Source organism: Dipodomys merriami, unplaced genomic scaffold, assembly GCF_024711535.1.
Source record: "Dipodomys merriami isolate MVZ:Mamm:240054 unplaced genomic scaffold, mDipMer1.0.p SCAF_114, whole genome shotgun sequence".
In the NCBI taxonomy this organism is placed as follows: domain Eukaryota; kingdom Metazoa; phylum Chordata; class Mammalia; order Rodentia; family Heteromyidae; genus Dipodomys; species Dipodomys merriami.
Genome location: NW_027202427.1, coordinates 2,080,917 through 2,100,519, shown reverse-complemented (window position 1 = coordinate 2,100,519; position 19,603 = coordinate 2,080,917). Strand labels below are relative to the sequence as shown.

The 19,603-nt window shown below is 58.5% G+C and overlaps 2 protein-coding genes across 2 annotated transcripts; both read right to left on the bottom strand.

Moving 5' to 3' along the window:
* Nucleotides 1-888: 888 nt before the first annotated feature.
* Nucleotides 889-9,205, bottom strand: LOC138822663 (histone H1.8-like). The gene is made up of 6 exons (XM_070015444.1): nucleotides 8,987-9,205; nucleotides 6,541-6,690; nucleotides 3,277-3,533; nucleotides 1,871-2,201; nucleotides 1,363-1,427; nucleotides 889-1,134 (listed from the first exon to the last, which is right to left on the bottom strand). The coding sequence occupies exons 2-6, from the start codon at nucleotides 6,656-6,658 to the stop codon at nucleotides 889-891; spliced, it is 1,017 nt and encodes a 338-aa protein (XP_069871545.1). The 5' UTR covers nucleotides 6,659-6,690; nucleotides 8,987-9,205.
* Nucleotides 9,206-12,813: 3,608 nt separating this feature from the next.
* Nucleotides 12,814-18,988, bottom strand: LOC138822671 (rhodopsin). Its single transcript, XM_070015453.1, has 5 exons — nucleotides 18,628-18,988; nucleotides 15,549-15,717; nucleotides 14,186-14,351; nucleotides 13,831-14,070; nucleotides 12,814-12,924 (listed from the first exon to the last, which is right to left on the bottom strand). The coding sequence occupies exons 1-5, from the start codon at nucleotides 18,986-18,988 to the stop codon at nucleotides 12,814-12,816; spliced, it is 1,047 nt and encodes a 348-aa protein (XP_069871554.1).
* Between the last annotated feature and the right edge of the window lie 615 nt (nucleotides 18,989-19,603).

Sequence of the window (19,603 nt, the reverse complement as noted above, 5' to 3'; positions counted from 1 at the left end):
CACCCCCAACTGATCACAGAAAAAAGCTGGGCGTGGCACTGCGGCTCAAGTGGTAGAGTGCCAGCCTTGAGCAAAGGAAGACCAAAGACAAGCACCCAGGCCGAGTTCAAGCTCTACGACTGGGAAAAAAAAAAAAAAAAAATCACACACTAGCTGCCGGTCTAAAACATTGTCCGGAGGCACTGCCACTGTCCTCTGGGCAGGGAGTGGCGGAGCCCAGACAGGACGGAGTGGCATGGGCCCTTCTCATGGGAACAGCGCCCCAGGGCCTTTTAAGCCAGTGCAGACCTCAGGCCTCTTCTCCCGGGCCGGCCGTCCTGACGGTGGAGTTGCGGGCTGCAGCAGCGCCTGGCCCTTGGCCCAGCTCCTCCAATCCCTCCTTCCCGCAGTCACACCGTTGCTCCCCCCCTGCCCACAGCCCTGTCTGGATCCCGACTGCCCCATCTGCCCCGGCAAGCCTTCCGGCCTCCCCCAGGCTCCCGCAGAGCCATACCCCATCTTCCCACGCCCCCCAACGCAGCAGCCCTGCGGCGCCCTCTGCCAGGCTCCCTGCAGCTTCCAGATCCCCAGTCCCACAGCCTGGACGGCCCAGCCCCTCCCAGGCTCCCAAGGCCCTCCGTGTCCCACTGTCCACTCGTGATGCACCCATCTCCTCCAGGAAGAGGGCGCCGTCTGGTCCCCTGCACAGGCAGGTCACCAGAAGGTGCTCTGCGATTGCAGAGCGTAAGTGCGGAAGGCCAAATCCTTGAACCTCATCTTCTCCCCATCCTGACATGCGAGAAAACAGAAAAGGTACTCTTTATTGATAAATAAGTTACAATTAAATAGCTCGATGGCTTGCTGGGGAATAAAAGATCACACGAAACACCATCTCTTGCCAGCCAAGCCCTAGTTCCTGGCCTCCACCTTCTTGCTGGACGCCTTGGAGGCGGCGGCTTTGGTGGGCAGCTTCCTGGGGCCCTCAGGGGCCTGTGTCTTCCTGGCCCTGTGCCGGGACTGGGCCTTGGGCAGGCTCCCCATGGGAGGCCCCGCCCCCTTCCGCTTGGGCCCCGCCCCAGCCCTGGGGGCGGCTGCCCCAGTTGGTGCCCGGGCTGTCATCTTCCTTTTGGTGGGAGAAGTGGTGCCATTCTGGACCTATGAGAGAACAAGAAGGGGACGAGGAGGTGGGGCTGGCACAGGGCTCAGAGGGCGGCTCTGGCTCTGGAGAGGCCCCCTCCCTCCCAGCGTGGGTAGGCCACGCCTGCTGGGCACAGGTGGAAGCCTGTGCCTGCCGGGGCGGGGCAGCCCCTCCCCCCCTCGTTTCCTCCCCCCCTCGTTCCCCCCCCCCCCCCCCCCCCCGCCTGGCAGGGCACAGACACCTACCTTGCTGGCCGGCAGCCTGACCAGTCCCCCCTCTGCCTTGATCTTCCTGTGGGCCTTGGCTGCTCCTGGAAGATGGCAGGCGTCAGGAGACAGAGGCCCTGGGGCTGCAGCCCTCACTCCCCCACCCGGGGCCACGTGGCCCAGGTGAGCTGCTGTACCCCGCCCATCACACCACACCACAGCACACGAGGTCCGCTTCCTCCACGCAGGGCGCTGGGCAGACCCGGACAGGGCCGCCACAGGCCCGAGGCCTTTAGTTGGCACATGGCAGTTAGGAGGCATCTAAAAACACTAACCACGGCCCTGCTTCCTCCCAGGTCTCTCCCTTCCTGCCAGCCCGCCTCTGCCTTCAGAGGCTGGGCCTCCTCTTCCTCCAGGAAGTCTTCCAGGACTTTCAGGATGGCAGCCCCAGACCCCTGGTACCTCTCAACCCCGCTTGCCCACCCACCAACTACCATGAGTTGTTTCCCCATTTTAGGCCAAACATTTCCCCAAGCCCCGTTCACACCTTGACTGCGCCCACTGCCCGTGGCCTTCATCTTTCCACCGAGCCCGTTGGCGCTGGGAGGGGCCCGAACAGCCTTGTCCGATTTCGGGGGGACCTTGGTGGCCTCCCCCAGCTTTGCTCCACTGACCCCCATCTCACTGCCTTTCTTGGGGGCCTTCTCCTTGGCCACCCCTGGTTTGAGAGGAGCCGTCCTGGTTGCTCCCCGCTTCTCCGCTGCCTTGGCCCCCCGGCCCACATTGTCAGGGCCCCGCTGTGGCTCCCGGGCTTTCTGGGGGGCTGTCGGGGCTGCAATCTTCCTGGGCCGGCTCTTCTTCTTGCGCTTGGGGACCAGCTGAGGCAGGGACATGGAGAGGAAGGAGAGCAGCTCAGCGTCTGGGGCTCCTGCGCCCCAGTGCCACAGGTTCTGAGGGGCAGGCTCCAAACCTGTACACAGATGACTGGGCCAGGGCAGCGGTCAGAGGGTCAGGCTCCCACCCCTGTTTGTCCATCCCACCTCCCTGTGCCCTAGAGTCCCAGGCCTCCCCGGCTCCCCTCCCTCCCCCTCCTCCACCTGCCCCCAGGCCCTGCGGAGCTCAGGCCCAAGCTGTGGGGCTCAGCCTCCGTCCTCCAACCTCTCATCTGTCAGGGTGTCACGGAGAGGGGTTCAGGAGACACAGGGAGTCCTGGCAAGCAGATTGAGCTGGGAACTCCTGGTCCTCTGAGCACCCACACCCTCAAGACCAGAGACGACCCCACGCTCCCCCTCTCCCCATCCTTCGTCATTCCAGCCCGCCCAGGAGCCCAGAAGCGCCGTGAAGACGAGACGCCCTGCAGCGGGACCGCACGCCACAGGCCCGACGCGGGCGGAGCAGACAGCACCCCACTTCCCACAGCACCCACTGAACTGCCAGGAGCTGGACAGGCCCTGGGTGCAGAGCAGCAGCTCAAGGCTGGGGGTCAGTTTTGTCCCCAGTCTGTGCCTCTAGCCTGGTCAGGCCAGGATCTGAACCCCATTTCCGGAAGGGGCAGGGGTCTGTGAGGGGGCGGCCCCTGGCCAGGTTTGGCACCGAGGGGGGGCACGCCATCTGAGGGCGCCCGGGAGCCAAAGAGCAAACACAGTCCTGGCAATCTAACGACACACCACCACCACAAAGACAGACGCCACCAGGGCGGGCGAGAGCCGGGACAGGGCCGCTACTGTCCTTTTGGGAGAAAGTGCTGGACAGACAGAACGACAGGGACAGGGTGGAGAGGCCGCCAGGCCGGGAAGACGCTCTTACCCAGGCCAGGAGCGAAGCAAGCTGCTCCTCACGTCCAAATCGTGGGGCCAAGTGCCCCCCCCACCGCATGCCTGACCCTCTCCCTCTCCCCTCACCCCTCTCCCTTCCCCCTTCTCCCCCCCTCTCCCCCCCCCCCCCCCCGCTTACTTTAAAGCTGCCCGTGGCTCCCTTGGCCTTGGAGTTGGCAGGCCTGGTGAGGAGCCCACGGCGCATGCCCGTGTCCAGGGCCTGCTTCAGCAGGTACTTGAAGCGGGTGGCGTCCACCGTGGGGTACTTGTGCAGGATGTAGACCTTGATGGCCACCACCGACGTGCCCCGCCGCTGCTCCCCCGCCTGCAGCGCCTCCAGCACCATGCGCAGCATCGATGGGTTGCGGCGGCCCAAGGGGACCCTGTGGGTGAGGCCTGCGGGACAGACCGCAGGGCGTCACCAAGTCCAGCCCGCGGGGCCGAGGCCAGGGGCCCGCCGGCCATGCCGGGGGGGGGGGGGGGGAGGGGGTGTGGCTTGCCGAGTCATTTTGAAGAAAGCAATGTACAGGACTCGGAGGGCACTGTGTGACACGCAGGCCCCAGCCGGACCCCGTGGCTCTCCAGGGAGCATGGGCGGAAGGGAGGACACCATGGTGGGTGAAAGACACCTGTGAGACCCTCTCGGCCACATAGTGGGGTCCCCGGGCACACTCAGGGCAGGAGTTAAACAATGAAGAAAAAGAAAAAAGAAAATCCATATGAACTTTAGTGCCGGCATTGTTCAGGTGTGCTAACAGCATGGCATTGGGTTTTAGGGGTTGGTTGTTTGTTGTTGTCGGTTTTGTTATGTTGGGGATAGAGCCCAGGGCCTTATGCATTTGAGCCAAGAGCTGCAGCTCCAGCCCTCTAATTACTCTTCTGAAGGTCCCTGTCTGCCGAGAATCAATATCAGGCCGTTTTGCAGATGCTAAGCCTGGCATCTGCTTTGCAGAGGCCCCGCAGATGAAGTAAGGAGGCCACAGCTGAGTGCTGTGCAAACAGGAGGGCGGGGGGGGGGAGGGGGGAGAGAGGGGGCTCACGTCACCTCATGGCCTGCTTCTGTGTTTATATGGCATGCTTGTCCATACAAGGTTCCATCTCTAACACACGAAAAACCCTGTACATGAACACTAACAGCCCCAAAGCAGAAACCACCTAATATCTATGGCCAATGGCAGACAAGTGGATAAATAAAATGCAATATTACTTAGACATAAACAAAAGAATGAGGCTGGGCGCCAGTGGCTCACGCCTGTCATCCTAGCTACTCAGGAGGCTGAGATCTGAGGATCACAGTTCAAAGACAGCCCGGGCAGGAAAGTCTTGTGAGACTCTTATCTCCAATAAACTACTCAGAAGTTGTGCTGTAGTAGAGCTCTAGCTTGAGCACAAAGAAGCTCAGGGACAGTGCCCAGGCCCTGAATTCAAACCCCAGGACCAGCAAAACATAAAAAGGAATGAAGTCCTGACACATACCGTCAGGGCAGGAAGAGCCCTCACCACAGGCCATGAATGGAGCCGGCCAAAAGGCCGAGAGTTGTGTGGCTCCAGCTACGGAAGTGTCTACCCACTGAGGCAGGGGGTGGGGTGTTTGGACCGGGGGAGGAAGGTATACGGGGGCTGCTCAGTACAGCACTCCACCACTGAGCAACAGCTCCATCCTCCAGGGTTGGTGAGAAATCTTCCCAGTATAGATCATGCAGACACACTGTGTGCATCCCAGAGTCACACTGTGTGGGGGTAAATTGCACAGGATGGAGTTGTCTCTCAACAGTCAGTTACTTAAAGATGCAAATGGGAATTGGATCAAGCTGGTCTGAGAAGCTGCCTGTCTCAGGTGTGGGGTTTAAACAGGGAACTTGATGTAAATGTGATGAATGCAAATGTCCATTGTCAGTCCATAAAACTTAAAGACTCACAAAATCAATTGAGCTGGATACAGGTGGCTCACACCTGTAATCCTAACTACTCAGGAGGCTAAGATCTGAGGATCAAGGTTCAAAGGAAAAGTCTATAAGACTCTTATCTCCAATTAACCACCAGAAAACCAGAAGTGGTGCTATGGCTCAAGTGGTAGAGCACTAGCCTTGAGCTGAAGAGCTGAGGGACAGCACCCAGGCCCAGAGTTCAAGACCCACAACTGATTTAAAAAAATCAGTTGGCTACAAAATGTCTCAAAGTTTTTCAGATTTTCTTTTGTTTTGGTCAGTACTGGGCATTGAACTCAGGTCCCCAGGCTTGCTAGGCAGGCGCTCTTACCACCTGAGCTATGCTTCCAAGTCACTTTTTGGCTTGTTGAGACAAGGTTTCCCAATATATCCAAAGTGGTCTCAAACACCTGACCTTTCTGCATCAGCCTCCCACGTGCTAGGATTACAGGCATGTGCCATCATACCCAGCAAAAACAAACCAAACAACCCAGCTGGGTACCTGAGCCTCACCTAGCTACTCAGAAAGCTGAGCTCTGAGGATCACAGTGTGAGGCCAGCTCGGGCAGGCCTCCAATTAAGCACCAATAAAAACCAAGTGGCGCTTTGACTCAAGTGGTAAAGCCCGGCCCCAGGGGCTTCCCTGCCTGAAGTCAGGCGGAAGTTTGCATTCCTCCCCCAAACCACACCACCAAGGTGTCCCCAGAAGGCCTGGGGTGTCCAGAACTCCTCTCCACACAGCCCCATCTCCCTGGGAACAGTGCCCACCCAGGCCCCCGCGAGGCCCTCAGCCCTGCCACCCCCTGCCCAGCCACTGGGCCTCCTCTTCATCATACCGGCCTCGCCTCTCCATCCACACAGCACCCGCTTTCCTCCACTCCCAGCCCACTCTCTCCTCAGCACCCACACTCGCACCTCCTCTCCCGGAGCCCTCTGGGGCTCCCCGTTGTCCTCAGGAGAGTGGAGCCACCTGAACGTGACTGAGGGGTTTTGTCCCGCCAGCTCTTCCCCCACGACTCCCATGCAATCGGGGAGGGGGCCCCCACTCACACGCGTGCCCCCGTGCCTTTGCACGGCCGCTCCCTCTGGCCCGGAGGCCTTCCGCCTGTGTGGAGTGCAGCTCCTACTCGTCCTCCAAGGCCCCAGAAGCGGCTGATCTGGCTCTCCCGCCACTTCCCTCCCCGCCGGGGTCTCCCGTGGCTGGGCCCGCCAGCCTGGGACCCTCACGCGCAGCGCGACCCCGAGCGGAACCCTGGGCCCCGCCCCGCTGCCCCTCGCCCCCCCAGATGCCCTGCAGCTGCGCGGCCCCTGCAGAGGGCCTGCCCTCCTGCCCTGCGCCCGGCCTGCAGCTCCCACGCCGCACGGCAGTTAAGCAGGGCGGCCTGGGGTGGACGCGGGGTCCGGGCTGGGGGTGGGGGGCGGGGCGGGAGGTGGAGTGAGACCGCAGGGAGGACGGAGGCCCTGGCCCTGCTCACCTGGTTGTGTAGACTCGAAGGACTCTGAGGACGTGGCCGTGTCGGTGGAGGAGGTGAGGCTGGAGACACTTCCGGGAGCCATGGTCCAGGCAGCTGCAGGCCCTCGTCTTCCAGGCATGGGGCTTTGGCGCGCAAGCTCTCCTTATATACCTTCAGCGGCGGCCCACCGTCCAATCAGTGCCCGCGGCCCCAGAGCTCCGGCTGCTGATTGGGCCCCGGTGGCAGGAACGCGAGGCCCCGCCCACAGCATGAGGCCCCGCCCCCAGCATGAGGCCCCCCAATGGCTGCACGAGGCCCCACCCTCTGCACGAAGCCACGCCCTCAGCGCGAGGCCACGCCCCCAGAGCATGAGACCCCCCAATGGCTGCACGAGGCTCCACCCTCTGCACGAGGCCACGCCCTCTGCACCAGCCTGCCCCCCCACTCCTCGTGGCCTCAGCTGAGTGGCCTCTCTGGGTCAGAGTCCACAGGTAAGGAGAAGGCCCCGGATGCCTGGTTCTCTCCACGGCCTTCAGTTCAAGAGGCTGACGGTGATGTGTGGACTCCTGGATTATCGTGATGACCACCGAGTCCTTCCAACACCCCCCCACACACACACCAAGTAGGCCTCTGCCCAGCCTCTGTCCCTGTTGCTTGGCTGCTGCTGGCCCCGACAAGCGGGGCCTTCTTGGAGCAAATGCAGCGGCAGTGGCCTCTCCTTTTGCCTTTTTTTCCCCCCAAAAAAGAAGTCCTTGAGGAGTGAAAGAGCAATTTTGAAATTAAACCTCTTAGCAACAGTCTTAGCAGTAGTCTTCACAAGTAAGGACGATGTCTGCTGGGAAAATAGACTAGCCACCAGAAAGACAACAGGGAAGCATTGAGCCATTGTTTAAGGCATTCCAGAAAATTGACATTGTGACCGGAGAAGATACCATTTTCTGGTCAGACCTACGATCTTCCGCCTGTTGGCAAGGGTGCAGGAATGAGGTCCTGCCCTGCCAGGGCCCAGAGGAACAAGAAGCAACTTCCACGTGAATCATGTAGACCCTGGTTACACTATTGCCCAGCTGTAAAATATGCCACAGTTGTTTTAAAAGGACATGGTGGGCAAGCCTGCAGGTGCAATCCTGTAATCCCAGCTCATGGGAGGCTGAGGAGGAAGGTTTCAAGTTTCCAGCCAACTTGGATACATAGCCAGATCCCCCTCTCAAAAAAATAAATAAAATGACCAGGCAGATTCAAACAAGGCCAAAGTGGTGTCTTGCATCTGGCAGAAAGCCGAGTATTTAAAGTATCTATCAATACTGACTGACAAGGGTGTGGAGAAATAGACGGCAGATTGGTGGCCTCTTTTGGATGCAATTCAGCCATGTCATATTTAATTAAAGATAGACTCATCCGAGTGCTCACCCATTCATCTATGGGGAGAAACCAAGAGGAATTTACACTGGGGTGCAAGGACACTCGCTATAATCTTAATTGAAATTCAAAACAACCTGAAATCCCATCAAATAGAGTCAGCTGTGGCTTATTTTACAGTGGAATAGTATATAGCTGTGAAAATAAACGAGGCAGGCCATAACTGTAGATTATACTTCAGTTTCTGAAAAGACAGACAAAACTCTGTGTGTGTGTGAGAGTGAGAGAGAAAGAGAAAAAGAGAGAGAGATGACATAGAAAATGGTCTGAAATATCAACTCGTATTATCTTTGAAGCAGGTACAAGATTTGGAAGGGCTACCTTTTTCTCTTTACACACTGTCTTCAGCTGCTGGAATTTTCCTGGTTGTGATCCTCAAAGTGTTCTAAAGCTACATCAGACCTCATTCCCCCAACATTTTCATGGCTCCTTACTGCCCTTGGGTGAAGTTTGAAGTCTTCAATGACGCTTACAATGCCTCACCACCTTCAAAGTCCACATTCAACTGAGCTGTGCAGGCTGTGTGTAGCTCAGGGGCAGAGCATGTACTTAGTGCTCATGAAGCCCTGTGCTCCACCTCTAGCACCAAAACCCGCCAGCCAAAACCACACTGTGACTAGCTCTGTGTACCTGTGTGCTTCCTCTGCATCTGTTAAAATAATAGAAAAATGGTCCCACGTTTTCGCCCCTGCCCACATCCATGCCCCTCTGCAGCTCAGACTCAATCCTTAGTCCTGAGCTGACCTTGGCCTCGCTTTGGACAATGGAATTACTGTGGGAGGGACGTGATGCCGGTCCCATTGCCCTGATTGTCTGCTGGAGACTGAGAGGCCCACGGCCCGGTCACCCCCATCGCCAGCCAGTCTCTAGCCGCCCTCCCATTGAGCACAGGTGCTTGAATAAGCCCCGCAGAGGTCATGTGAGCTTGATCCAGATCAGCAGAGCCACCTGCTGCTAGTCCATAGTATTCTGAGTCCTGGGACTGTTTGTCACACAGAACTAGCTAACCAATGCACTTAAAGTAGAATGCCTTTTTTACCCCACCTACCTTCTCTGGAATCTTTTCCACTCATCCCTTGGCCTTGGTGTGAACACTTTCTTAGAAGAGCCTTCCTCGGTCCTGAGAAGGCTGCAGTGTCACTAAGTTCTCCAGATGTCCCCAGCAAGGAATGACAGCTCTGGCCCTAGCCCTGAGCTCTGGGTGGGGGGCTGGGTTGGTGGCACACCGCATGACACCTGTATACAGTAGGTGTCATTGCTGTGCAGCTGTGGGTGTCCCGGAGCCACAGCCCAGCTCAGCAGCATGGATGGAGGCCCCTAAACTGCCTGCAGGTGCTGAGCTAGCACAGGAAGCTGAGAGGCAAAGAGGCGAACGGGAGCTGGCGCAAACGGGGCCGCAGCTCTGATCACATCTGTGGGCGTTTCCAAGAACTGAGAAATACAGAACGCTTCGAGATGAAAACATTCCCACGAATGCTCCGTGCTGTGCCAGGATCCAGTTTTGCATTCGGAGCGGGGGGGGGGGGGAGATCTAAAATGCACTGTATGATCTAAAAATTCCTCTCAGGGTTTGCCGTTTTTCAGGGAAATGAGCACAGCGTGTCTCGGTCGGCTTCTGAGAGCAGAGGCCCCCAAGCTGCCTTCCTTGACTTCTTCCCCAAGGCTTCCACAGAGCCCAGCTTCCGCTGAAAACTTTTCACTGCCCGGGAACCCAGGCTGCTGGCTTCCTCCCAGCCCTGAAGATCGCTGCTCTAAACTTTCTGAAGCATGTAGGAGATGTGTGCCTTGTGCAAGCGGCCCTTGCACCAGTAGGTTATTTCTGGTGGCTCACATCTATAATCCTAGCTACTCAAAGGTCTGAGATCTGAGGATCATGGTTCAAAGCCAGCCTAGGCAGGAAAAGCTGTGAGACTCTTATCTCTACCACCAGGAAACACCCCACCAGAAAACTGGAAGTAGAGCTGGAGCTCAAAGTGGTTGAGTGCTAGTCGAGAAAAAAGGGACAGTACCCAGGCCCTGAGTTCAAGCTCTACAATTGACCAAAAAAGAAAAAAACTCTCACAGATTTTTCTGCCCAGGCTGGCTATGAATCTCAGTCTCAGCTCTCAGCCTCCTGAGTAGCTAGGATTACAGGTGTGAACCACTAGCACCCAGCTCTGAGGCTGAGGGGACAGGAAGCGCCTCCCTCATGCCAACGTGGGAAGGAGGCCTGGCCAGCCAGACTACATGCTTCATCGACTTGGTCTCATCCATCCATCCAATGGCTGCTGGTGGCTCTGTTCCTGCTCCCTCCTGCCCATGGTTTCTTTGTGGGAACTCCAGATACTTGGCGATCAAGGGTAGGGAATGCCTGGCCTCTGAACCATATAAGGTCCTTAAGTCACTTGGCTGTCAAGGCAACTATAGGTAAGACCTGAAATTCAATAAATCCGGGAGCATTTTTCTTTCCTTTTCCTTTTAGGAGCTTTATTCATAGCAACAACATACAACAAATGGCCCTTGGCAAAAACAGTTCCCCACCCCTGGAAGTTGGGAGGTAGAGGTGGTGAGCATGTGACCTAGCAATGGCCAATCAGAAGATGAGTTTTCCCCCTCTGATATTGTGATTGGTTTAGAAATGATCACATGACCCAAGCCTGGCCAATCAGGAGATGAAGGCATTGTGATTGGCTTAGAGATTAATAGATGACATAGGTCTGGCCAATAAGCTCTACCTGGGACCTTTGCTGTACTTAGGGGAAAGAGAAGCCCAGCCCCTATCACAGCTAGCTGACCCAGTAGCTTCTGGGACTGTTTCTGCAGCCTATGGATGAAGCCAATAAAGGGGGGGGGGTGTGGAGAACGTGTAGCCAGGAGGAGAGTCAGAGCTGATCGCATCATCTGAGCATGCATCTGGCGGTGCCCTAAGCCTTCTTTGTTTTGTATGTGAGCGAATAATGTCTCCCTTTGTTTCAGTTCATTTGAGTTGGATTTCTCACCTTGGAAGACAGCAAAGATGGGATCCCTCAAGTCACCTGCCCCAGCCTACCAAGCTCTGAGACCTTCCATCCTGACACCCGCTCCCCCCCATGCCCAGGCCCAGTGTCTCACTGTCTGCGGTGGGTTAGGAAGTGGGCTGGTCAATAAGCCCACAGTGTCAAACGAATTCCCTGAAGGTCAGCGCTAAGCTCCCTCTTGCTGATCAGGAAGCTTAGAGAGGTTGCGAAACTTGCTGGTGGTTCCCAAGGTCGCCTGGGTCTCTTTGATGTCCAACTTGAGTTTTCCCCACTCCCAGGATGGTTTCCTCTCCACGCTCCCCACCCCCCCTCCACACACGCACACATACTCCCACAGGGATCTGGGCTACTTGTTGCTGCGCACTGGCCCACCTAGCCATCTCCTGCCAGGGCTCAGGGGAAACTGCCAGGTCTCCAGCCATCCTGTGGGCAAAAAGTTTGAGAGCAACACACTGCCCCTGGCAACGCCTCGGGTAGTTGCTGAGCTTTTAATGCCTCCATTTGCCTTGGTCTCCAGGCAGAGCTGGGAAAGCCGGAGCCAGCCGCAGCCTCCAGCTGTGGTTTCACGGAGCACAAGAGGCTCGGACTGAGACCGCTCAAGTCTGGAGCCCCAGAGTTCCTGCTAGCTTCAGAGCAGAGGCGCTGCAGGGTGGAGAACAAACTAGGTGGCTGCTGAAGACCCATCCAGCAGAGGAGCGGCCAGGAAGACCAGGGCATCCCCAGCGAAGGGACCCAGCCACATCGCCCCTTTCTTTGACTACAGATCGCATCCACCAGCCCGTAATTGAGTGTGGGCCAGCTAGTGTGTATTCCAGAACGCCATTGCTGGGGTAGGGTGGGGGCGGGGCAGAGACACGGCCACCCCAGTGCTGGGGTGGTAGAGGTGTGATTTGCACAAGCCACGTGAAAGGCCCGAGTGTCCGTGGGCTGCCTGGAATGGGGGAGCGGTGAGTGTCGGACCCACGGCCCCCGGACCCTGACATCGTTTTCTCGGATGTGGTGACCGTACCCTGCGTTTTTGTCCTCTGTCGTCCAGTCCCAGCCCTGCTTTTCCTGGATGTTTGGCTTATTTTTAAAAGCCACACTGTGTCAATGCTGGGGCCTTATCCCACCCCCAAAATGGTTATTATCAAGCAGAGACAATCATGATAATTAATTGATTCTATTAACCAGTATTATCCATAATGTTAACTGTCATCTGTACAGCCCTTGCAATGTACAAAGTGCACAGGCTCAAGTGCGCACGCACACACACACACACTCACACACACACACACACACACACACACACACACACACACACACACACACACAGAATTTCTCTGGGGTTTGAAGCAGCGCCAGCTACCAGTGCCTGAGATCTGGGGTTTTCTCTCTATTTTAGGGGGAGGGAGGAAAGTGAGTTCAAGGAAGGAAAAGACAGTGACTCAGAGACACCAGCCAATGTGAGTAGTTGTGCTGTGAATAAAGCCTGGGGGGCAGACTTCTCCCCCAGTCATCTCATCCGTCCTCCCTTCGCTCCTCCTCTCGTCCCTCCCTTCACCCATCTAGCATGTATTAAGCACCTACTGTGTGCCCCATTCTGTGCTAGACACTTAGCCCTAAGCTGGGACACTTCCAGAGAGCAAGAATTCTGGAATTCCGGGGAGACCAGTTATGGGGAGAAGGGGAACAGGTCCTGCCGCCCCTGGGAGCGGGGGGGCGGGGGGACCCCAGAAGAAGGGGTTTCGGTGGAAGTCCCTTCTCAGGCCACCCCTGCTGAGTGGGGAGCCTTGTTGTTTTTTCTCATTAATTCTAGAATGAACTCAGAGAGCCCGTGTGAGCTGGTGCCTGTGGGCGGGGCGGGGCGGGGTGGGAGGCTGCTCTGGCCGCCGGCAGCTTAGGCGGGGGCCACCTGGCTGGTCTCGGTCTTGGAGGCGGTGGTGGAGGCCTCGTCGTCGCCCAGTGGGTTCTTGCCGCAGCACAGGGTGGTGATCATGCAGTTCCGGAACTGGAGGGGGGAACGGGTCAGGACACCCTGCAGTGTGTGACCCCCCCCACTCCTGCCCTGTGCCAGGCCCACCACCCCACCCCCGGGCGTGGCAGGGACTAACGCAGGCTCTGTCACCAATGCCATGCCACAGTGTCCTGAGTCGGCCCCCTACAACCTCGAGTGCAACACAAGCGTTCGGAATTTTGCCCTTTCTAGGGAAGCCCAAGGTCACACGGTGGAAAGGGTCAGTGCTGGCACTGGAATGCAGTGGGTCTCATTCCAGAGACCATGTCCCCTGCCCCCATGGGTCCCACAGAGATGTCACCCATGTTTGTTCAGGACGCTGTACCCTTTTAGTCCTCAAAATAAGCCTGCTCCATCCTGGCTCAGCTTTATGAAGATGGAACCGGCCCACCCCCCAGCTTGGAACTATTTACTTTTTTTTTTCTCTTTTGTCATCCTGGGGCTTGAACTCAGGGCCTGGGTGCTGTCCCTGAGCTTTTATTGCTCACGGCTGGTGCTCTGCTACTTGAGCCACAGCACCACTTCCAGCCTTTTGGTGGTTCATCAGAGACCAGAGACTCACAGTCTTTCCTGCCTGGGCTGCCTTCGAACCGTGATTCTCAGATCTCAGCCTCCTGAGTAACTAGGATGCAGGTGTGAGTACCGGCAGCTTGGCTCTGTTTTACTCTTAACCCATTCCAGAATCATCTGGACCCTACGGCTCAGGTGAGACAGGTCTGGGGGTGACCTCAGAGGCTGCGTTTGGCACAAGCTCCTGGGCAAGGCTGCCCGCCCTAGCTCCTGCCTGGGACCACACCACGCCTCCTGACCTCACCACGCCTCCTGACCTCACCACGTCCCCCTGACCGCACCACGCCCCCTGCCACCCCCCACCGCACATCTCCCGCCCGCCGCAGGCACCTGCTTATTCATCATGATGTAGATGACCGGGTTGTAGATGGAGGAGCTTTTGGCGAAGAACGCCGGCAGAGTCATGAAGATGGGGCCGAAGTTGGAGCCCTGGTGGGTGAAGATGTACATGGCCACGCTGGCATAGGGCAGCCAGCAGACGAGGAAGAAAATGACCATGATGATGACCATGCGGGTCACTTCCTTCTCGGCCTTCTGGGTGGTGGCCGACTCCTGCTGTTGGGCAGCCGCCTGCGGGGGCACAGGGAGTTGTGTCCAGGCTGCGGCTCCAGTGCCCGGCCCCCACACGGTGCCAGGTCACCCGCCTGTGAGGGACCCTCGGGGTCCCGGGGCCCCCCGCCTGTACCTCCTTCACGGTGAAGACCAGCTGCCCGTAGCAGAAGAAGATGATGATCATGGGGATGGCGAAGTGGACCACGAACATGTAGATGACGAAGGACTCGTTGTTGACCTCGGGCTTGAGTGTGTAGTAGTCGATCCCGCACGAGCACTGCATGCCCTCGGGGATGTACCTGGGGGGGGCGGTGGGCACGGGGAGCCCTGCGGTACCAGCCCTGTTCAGCACCCCCCATCCCCTCCCCTCAGTAAAGCACAGAGGGAAACATCTGCTCCGCTGGGCCTCGTGGGGTGTGTTCAGTCCCCGCTGTGGCCCGGTGAGAATGCTTGGGCTCCAAAACAGATGCCAGCTCTCAGCTGCCCAACTGCAGGCCCTTCTCTGCCAGGCCAGCTGCGCCCGGGTACGGGTGGAGGGCGCCGAGGACCAGGGGGCCTCCTACTCTGCGTGTGGCAGTTTGCAGAAATGAGGGCTTCCTAGCAAGACGGCATTGTCTAGGCCAAGATGGGCATTATGAGGGATTATGCGCAGCCCCGAAGCCAGGCCCCAGGGTCTGGAGTCCAGCGTCTCCATAATTTCTATTTTTTTTTCTCTTCTTGCCAATCCTGGGGCTTGAACTTGGGGCCTGGGCGCTGTCGCTGAGCTTCTTTTGCTCTAGGCTAGCACTCTACCACTTGCCACAGCGCCATTTCCGGCTTTTTCTGTGTATGTGGTACTGAGGACTCGAACCCAGGGCTTCACGTGTGCTAGACAGCACGGTACTGCTAAGCCACATTCCCAGCCTCTCCATGATTTCCCGCTTGACCCAGATTTTGCCGTGCTGATTGAGGCTGTGTGCAGCCAAGTGGCCAAAGAGGTGGGGAATGGAAGTGGGGTCCAAGAGGAACGGACCCCAGGAGAGCATGGGAGGAAGCAAGGACAGAGCAGGAAATTTCTGGGTCTGGCTCCAGAGTTACGAATCTCTCCTCTCTGCAGCGTTTGGAGACGTGAGGGGCGGCTGGGTGGGCCTCAGACCGGGGCCGCGGTGTCTCCACACACACGAGCAAGGCCCCGACTTCCCCAAGGTCAGAGGGAGGTAGCTGCGGAGGAACTCTGCATCAAAGAGGATTGGGATGGGCCGGGGCTTAGTGGAGGATTAGGAGCTCGGCCAAGGTGAGTGCTGCTGTGATTCTCCTTGACACCCGCGGGGGTCGTTCCACGGCCCTGGGGTTGCTTCTGCCTCCTCTGCCAGAACCCCAGCTCTGGGAAAGTCACCTGGGTGGGCTTGGGGTAGGGCCCTCTAGGTTGGTTCCTAGGACCAGACCTCACCAGATCTGAGTCCTGACCAGGCCAGCCGAGGGCCCTGCAGCCCCCTCTCCTCCTCCGGGAGCCTTACCTGGACCAGCCGGCCAGCGGGGGGGCGGCGCAGGCCATCGCCATGACCCACGTGAAGGCCACGCCCATGATGGCATGGTTCTCCCCAAAGCGGAAGTTGCTCATGGGCTTGCACACCACCACATAGCGCTCGATAGCCAGGACCACCAGGGACCACAGAGCGATTTCACCTGCAAGACAGCCGGTGGCCATCAGCCCACCTGCCGCACCTCCGGGCTGGTCCAGAGAGATGGGGACGGGGAGGCCCAGGAGCAGGACCGGAGAAGGGCTTGATGTGTGGAGGGGAAGGAGGAACAGAGGCATCAGGAGCTGCGGGGAGCAGGCAGGGGAAAGCCGAGGATCCAGGAGCAGTGGGGCTCGGGTCAGATGGGGTCCGGGAAGAAGTGATGGAAACCCACAGGTGGATGGTCTTCTTACCCCTCCCCCCCACCCAGAGGGAAAGAGGACACGGGCTGTGGATTCAGTTCTGGCTGCGGGGCTGTAGGGCTGTGGAGCTGCGGGGCTGCAGGGCTGCGGGGCTGAGGAGCTGGAGGGCTGTAGGGCTCTGCGGGGCTGCGGGGCTGTGGGCTTGTGGAGCCAGTTCTGGCTGCGGGGCTGTGGGGCTGTGGAGCTGTGGAGCTGCGGGGCTGCGGGGCTGCGGGGCTGCGGGGCTGCGGGGCTGGGCACTACTCGTTCCCCAGACACGGGGCAGGCACTGATACTCGCCTCTACCTGCCCCCAGGAAACTGAGTCGGGAGAGAATTAATCAGCCCCAAGTTCATTCTCCTAACACTGGTGGGAGGCGATCAGGGCAGAGAAATGCCCATCTGCATGGCATCCCAAGTTCATGGGGCACCCCAGCTTCATGGGGAACCCCACCTGCTGCCCAAAGATGGGGCTCTGTGAGCACGGAACGCGATACGGCTTTGGCGACACCTGGAGAGGCTTGGAGAGCCCTCCAGCCGCTCTGGACCTGAGTGGCTTGGGCTGCCACCAAGCTCTGCCCACCACCCTGACTTTCCTGTCACCCCCTGGGACCCGCAGGGAGATCGCTGATCTGAGCAGGGAGACTTAGACTTAGATCTCTGCCACATCTCAAAGCCATGCCTTCTCCATGTCTCGGGGATCCCTTATCCCTGGGGGCACCCCATCCATCCATCCATCCATCCACCCATCCATCTATCCACCCATCAATCCATCTGCCCAACCATTATCCCACCCACCCATCCATCCACTCATCAATCCATCTATCCACCCATCTTCCCAGACATCCACCCATCTACCCATCAGACCATCCATCCACTCATCTACCCATCCATCCATCTGTCCACCCAGCATTCCACCCAACCATCCATCCATCATTCCACCCAACCATCCTTCCATCCATCCACCCATCAATCCATCCACTCATCCACCCACCCATCCATCCATCCACCCATCCACCCACCCATCCATCCATCCACCCATCCACCCACCCACCCACCCATCCATCCATCCACCCATCCACCCACCCACCCATCCATCCATGCACCCATCCACCCACCCACCCATCCACCCACCCACCCATCCATCCACCCATAAATCCATCCATCCACCCATCCACCCACCCATCTACCCACCCATCCATCCACCCACCCATCCATCCATCCACCTACCCACCCACCCATCCATCCATCTACCCATCAATCCATCCATCCATCCACCCACCCACCCACCCACCCATCCATCCATCCACCCATCCATCCATGTGCCCAGCCAGCCAGTCATCCACTTTCCAGTCCCACTTTTCCAGTCAGGTGAAAGAAAATACTTGCTTTCCCCCATCCCACCCCCTGCCCCCAGGATGGAGCTCAAAGCCTTGCGCTTGCTAGGTGAGCACTCTGACACATGAACCATAACTCTGTCCTCCTTTTCCATTGGTTATTTTCAAGATAGGGCTCTCTATGTCCAAACCGGCCTGGATGTCAGTCCTCCTACAGATGCTTCCCATGTCACGGGGATACGGTGCTGCCACCCACCCTGCTGTGTGTCCGGTGGCTGGGATGGGGCGCATGCCACCACCTCCAGCCACTGGGTGAGAGGGTCTCATGAAGGCCTTTTTGGTTTGTTTAACCTGGGCTGGCCTGGAACTGCAACCTCCCATCTCTGCCTCCCAGGTAGCATGGGGTTACAGACTTGAGCTACTGTGCTGGCCTTGCAGTTTTGTGTTTTGAGATTGTCACACCAGCTTTGTCTGGGCTGGCCTCAAACTCTCAATCTTCCTGCCTATACCTTCTGAGAGACTGGGATTACAGGCATGTGCCACTATGCATGGCCAATATTAGCATCTAGCCGAGTGTGGTGGTACATGCCTGTAATCCCAGCACTGAGAAGGGTGCTGAGACAGGAGAATTGAATATTCAAGGCCATCATAGTCTACATAGCAAGACCCTGTCTAAAGAAAAGAAAAAAAGAGACAAAAGGAAAGGAAGGGGGAGGGAGGGAAGGAAGAGGGAAGGAAAGGGAAAGGAAGGAAAAAAAGGGAAAGGAAGGGCAAGGAAGGGAAGGGAAGGGAAGGGAAAGGAAAGGAAAGGAAAGGAATGGAATTTTTTGAAGCTGCAACCTGGGTCTAACACCTCCCTGCTCCGAGACCCTGCATATCCAGCAGAGGCTGGGAGGCTAGAAAGGAGTCAGATCGATGCCACAGACTGAGCCCAAGCCCAGGAAAAGCCAAAGCCCAGAGGACCGCTTTGTGCATCTGGCTGGGCCCGCCCTAGAGGGCCGGCACCTGTTTTATTTAGCTCACCCCGTGGTGCCGGGCCTCAGCTTTGGTGTTCAGAACGTGGCCTCAAAGCCGGTTCCGTCCCGTACATCAGCCCCTCCGCCCCCCCACCCCGCAAGGCCCTTGGTGGCTTGGGCCTGCGTTCATCTCTGCTGTACAATGAGCCCTGCTCCAAGTGAGATCAGGGCAGAGTTCCCCTGCCCGGCCCCAGACAAGCAGCCGTGTCTGTTGACTGAATACTGGTGTCCGGAGGAAGGGAGAAGGGAGAAGGAAATCGAAGTCACAGTGCCCGGCCCCTCCGGGGCCCCCCCCGCGCCTGCCCCAGCCCCATGCCTCGTACCGCCCAGGGTGGCAAAGAAGCCTTCCACGTTGCATCCGGTGGGCCCGAAGACGAAGTAGCCGTGCAGCGAGGTGTAGAGCGTGGTGGTGAAGCCGCCGAACACCATGAAGAGGTCGGCCACGGCCAGGTTGAGCAGGATGTAGTTGAGGGGGGTGCGCAGTTTCTTGTGCTGCACGGTGACGTAGAGCGTGAGGAAGTTGATGGGGAAGCCCAGCACGATGAGCATGAACATGTAGGCCGCCAGCATGGAGAACTGCCACGGCTCCGCCAGGTAGTACTGCGGCTGCTCGAAGGGGCTGCGCACCACGCCCGTGGCGTTGGAGAAGGGCACGTAGAAGTTGGGGCCCTCCGTGCCGTTCATGGCTGCGGCCCTGGCCCTGGCGGCTGCCCCGACCGCCCGAGATGGAGACTTGTGCCGTGCGCCACGCGAGCTCGGCCACCCAGCACTCCCTCGGGACGACTCCTGGCCCCGACCCCCCCCCAGACCCTTATAAAGTGACCTTCCCCCCGCTAAGCCCCTGGCTGAATCAGCACCGGGGAGATCGGGGTGCTCATAATCATACTAATCTCCACCGCTGCTGCCGGGGGGCCTAATTGGCTTGCAGAAGCGCCAAGGTGACACCAGGCGGGAGCCGGGGCGCGGGAGGCGAAGGGTCGGGTGGGACTCGGCGAGAAGAGAGGGGAGCCCACCCTGCCTGCCCCAGGGCCTGCTGGGAATCCCCGCCCAGGCCTGACATCGAGTCCCGTGGCCGCTTCCCTGCTTCTCCACAGCTGACATTGTCTTCTCTGCCCCTCCCCCCCCCCGCTCCCCCCATCGAGTCACGGGCCTGGCACTCGCTCCTTTGGCCAGGGCCTCGTCCCCGGCCTGGCCTCCCCTGGCCGCCCATTCCTTACACACAGGGCCCTGGGCAGGGCCGAGGCCTGAAGAGGTGGGCTGGAGGGAGGGGGCATCTGAGCAGGGAGGGGCCGGAGGCCT